Source organism: Antrostomus carolinensis, unplaced genomic scaffold (assembly GCF_000700745.2).
Source record: "Antrostomus carolinensis isolate BGI_N321 unplaced genomic scaffold, ASM70074v2 Scaffold38175, whole genome shotgun sequence".
Taxonomy (NCBI): domain Eukaryota; kingdom Metazoa; phylum Chordata; class Aves; order Caprimulgiformes; family Caprimulgidae; genus Antrostomus; species Antrostomus carolinensis.
In genome coordinates this window covers 1-3950 of record NW_010316388.1, presented here as the reverse complement: position 1 = coordinate 3950, position 3950 = coordinate 1, and the positions used below count along the sequence as shown (strand labels likewise).

Below are 3950 nucleotides of genomic sequence, written 5' to 3'. Positions count from 1 at the left end.
GCTAATTTTAGATATTTATAGAGCCATCAGAAAAACCAGCCTAGGTTTTTCCTCTTCTAGTGAATGCTGTCTTCTAAAAATTTGGATTACTGACACATTACTTTATATTCTTTGCTGTACAAAGAGATTTTTTTTTTCCCTCTGAGAAACTTTAGTTGTTATGACTTTATCAGCTTTTTAAGATCAGCCACAACAAATTACCTTTCATATCGGTAACAATGCAAGCCATTATTCAAGATGGAAGATTTTAAAAACACAAATTACACGCAGAAGTAGTATAAGAATAGAACAAAATGCTCGTGTGTAAACACAAGCTTTGTCCAGGTCTGAAATGGAGCTTTCTAACCCATTATGAACTGACACTGCACCTCGTGAGAACAGGACTGCTATCCCCTTTCACTAGCTGGTAACACACCTCTGTAGGTATTTAGCAGGTGGAAAACTGGACATTATGGTGGAAAAGTCGCCCTTCAGAACATTTTAATTGCTGGCCTGCATACTGCTACTAAATTTCAGCCCCACACGGGTTACAGCACGGCCTTAAGTAACGAGGGGTTTCCTGTCCAAGACAGGGACCCTCAGAGTTATGGCACTGGTTTTTATCAGAGATTTTTACTTTCCAAAAGGCATGTTAACAGGTAACTGGCATTCCTCCAAGCACTCTCCCTTATCACCTCTAAATAGACCTTCTCAACCAGCTCACAAATTGTTTCAAGGTCTGTACAAGTTTATTGTTGCTTAGACGATCTCTCATTCTTTCCGAGTAGCTTTCTTCCTTCCATATTCCCTTGTTTTTCTTCAAGGCCTGTAACTCTGCCCGAAGCAGTCTTTTGTGCAGTTTCCAGTACAGGCGGGAATCGTGATGCAGTCCTTCGATACGGGCTGCTCTGCCGAGCCCTTGTCTCAGGATCTCTTCATTTAAGCACACGCTCAGAAATCGACCCTAGAAAAAGGCACAAGAAATATGATATTCACTTCACCTTTAAAACAGGTTTGTTGGGGTTTTTTTTGCTATTTTGGGGGGGGTTTTTTGTAAAGTGTCTCTGAGATACAAGCTTTAGCTCTGGCCAAATCTACCCTCTGGCAGAAGGAGTTAAAAATTAAGAAGAATCCAGCTGACTGTTAAAACATAATACTAGTGCAAGATGTATGTGAGAGAACATTTGACAGCCTCAACACCAGGGTAATCAGAACTACGTGATACAGCCTAGCACCGTCTGACAGAGAAACACACTCGTGTCATGATCTGGTCTGTAAAAATATAGGCCTTGAAATCAGATTTACAAATACAACGTTTAACATTCATATCAAGATAGATAAATTATAAATAACAACATTCCTTAAATGTACTGAGAGAATTGAACTGCGTGACTGCAGTCAAACTCAAAACTGCAGATAAAAGTCCATTTTTCTCACTGTATTTACCTTATTTACTAAAACAAGGCACTCGAGTGCCAAGTCCTCCCTTCCAAGCAGTTGGAACCATATCATTTGTTTGGGTTTCAGCTCTTGCTGTAACCAGGCCATGCCACTCGGAGCCAACTCCACTCCAGCAAGTCTCACCAGCAGAAGACCTTTTTTTTGCCCTGATTCCAGAAAGAGAGAACTGTGTTACTGAACGCAGCAAAGGAAATGTCCTGCTCTGCACTGACCCTCAGCTGCTGCTAATGAATTTATTCCCATGGACTTTAAAAAAAAAGAAAAAGAATCCATTTTAGTTCCCCAAAGCACTACCTATTCACAAAGAATTTGGTCCCATCTCTCCTTCAGTAGAAAAAAATAATGAATTCCAGATTGCAGCAGTGGTTTAGGCTAGTTTGGTTTATTCTGCATGCAAATAGGAAGAACTGCTTTCATTATCAGTCACCAGCATTTTATCTGAAGGGGTGGAAACAACAGGCAAGAAGCATCAGTGCCTGCAGGTATTTGCAAAGCAAGCCTGGGGCAGGCAGACTCATGGACACCTTCTGCCACGTCACAGAAAAACTGTCCACAGGCCGGGGTCTGTACACGGAACTGCCAGATCTTCACCCATACACAAAAGTGTAATCCCAGTAGAGTCTTTTTGCCAGGAGTGAGATGGAAGCGAACGAACAGCGTGTGTGCTAGCTCTTGCTGGCAGAAAAATATGTTATGACATTATCAAAATATGATAATGATGCTAATTAATACCAATAATGCACTGGCAAGCTCTTTCTACAGGTCTCCTCGCAGCCTTTGGTTCCCCAGTATCCCACCTGTCACGTACGGAAAGACCAAGAGGCAGAGCCAGAGCAGGACCCCAGCCCTTCCTCTCCAGCCTGCCCCTGCCTCTTCCCCGTGGACACATTAAGAACAATGTCCCAGTCCCACCCTTGTTCTCCACGTGCTTTTACTTACATTTTCTCTGGATCGAGGTGATGAAAGGAACACTAATGGGAATGTGTTCCACTGCCAGGCCTTGCTCGGTTACGCGCTGGAATTTTCCCCGCAGTTTCACATTCTTTTGGACAAACTCCACGGGTATATCCAAAGCACTCGTAAACTTTGTTGTCTATTGATGGAAAGAAGAGCAAGATAAAAGTTTAAATAAAAAACTGTAGAGCAGTAACAATGACATTAAATCCAACATCTTAAAAATAGTTGGCAAATTAGAGAGCTATTATTAGACAGCACGGGCGTATATAGATATATATATTTAAAAGTCATCAGCTGCAGAAGTCGTTATGTGCCAGCCCTTCCAGACACGTCGGGATGTTCCCTGTTTTATAGGACTTGTAATATCAGAGGTGGGCATGAAAGCGAGGTTCAGAGAAAGAACAGAAACTGCCATTTTTTCAGCAGTGCATATTGAAGTTCACCTGATCTGCCATGAACAGAGTGGTTTAGAAGTGGCCCAAACGGTGCTAGAACGGGGGTGAAAGAAAACCAAGATGTGTTTGAAGATGGAAGCAAAGAACAGAGATGCTGAAAACAAAGGCAGAGCAGGGAGGATAGAAACACAGACTTTGATAAGGAAGGAAAGAGGAGAGGGACAAAAGCAGGTGTACTCCTTTGCAAAGAGCACAAGATCAAACGTGACACCACAGCCATTGATTAACAGGGGGATTCAAAGGGACAGTTCCATGGTCACACAGGAAAGCTGAGCTCAGCAGCAGGGAAGACTTGGGCAGCAGCAGGGAGGGAATGCAGCAGCCACTGGTTTAGGGTGGAGGGAGAGGGACGGGCACTGGGGGTGGGTGGGTTTCAGACGGTAACATCTCAAAGTCTCACTCTACAACGTGTCGTGTAGAGCACTGATCTACTCCAACACCGACCTGCTGATGTCCAACTGCTGTGACACACCAGCCCTCGGGGGAAATAAAACCAAACCACCACGTCTAAACTCAAAGATTCTTCTCCTGTGCATTGTTTATTCCATAAACCTTCCCATTCATGGTCTGTCAGGTCCATCTCTAGGAATACAGAAATTCAGGACCTTGTGGGCAGAAAGCCTGATGGTTTTTATGAACAGTTGTTCAAATCTGATCTCGTGGAGTTGGACTCCATGGTCCTTGTGGGTCCCTTCCAACTCACATTTTATAATTCTATGATTTACACTGGTTAACACATTCCCAAACCCTTGGTTAAAAAAAAAAATCACAAAAACCAAACAAAACATTAAAAAAATAAAATAATTCTGGTAACATTTGTAGTTGAGGCTTTCTGGTAAGACTGTAAAGTAAAAACTTTCTAGGCACGTTCTCTCACAGCCACCTGCAGCTGGAACCGTGCAGAGGGAAGGTCGAGGAACGACGATGTTTTAAGCAGCTGGAGGGACCCGGGGGAACAGGAGCGAGGACACGGCCTCGGCTGGATGGAGCCAGCGGAGAAGCGCCGGCTCACACCGCGACCGGATCCCTTGGGGAAGAGAAGGAAGATCTGGGGTCACTATCAAAACCTTCGAAAAGCCGTTCTGTTCGGGGAAAAGC

The 3950-nt window shown here is 43.8% G+C and overlaps 1 protein-coding gene across 1 annotated transcript; it reads right to left on the bottom strand.

The window, feature by feature from the left end:
• Window positions 1–676: 676 nt before the first annotated feature.
• On the bottom strand, window positions 677–2533 carry MISO1 (mitochondrial inner membrane subdomain organizer 1; the record flags this gene model as incomplete). The annotated part of the gene is made up of 3 exons (XM_010168263.2): window positions 677–943; window positions 1426–1586; window positions 2380–2533. Coding segments are annotated over 3 exons (582 nt in total), but the record flags the coding sequence as incomplete, so codon positions are not given.
• Window positions 2534–3950: the final 1417 nt, after the last annotated feature.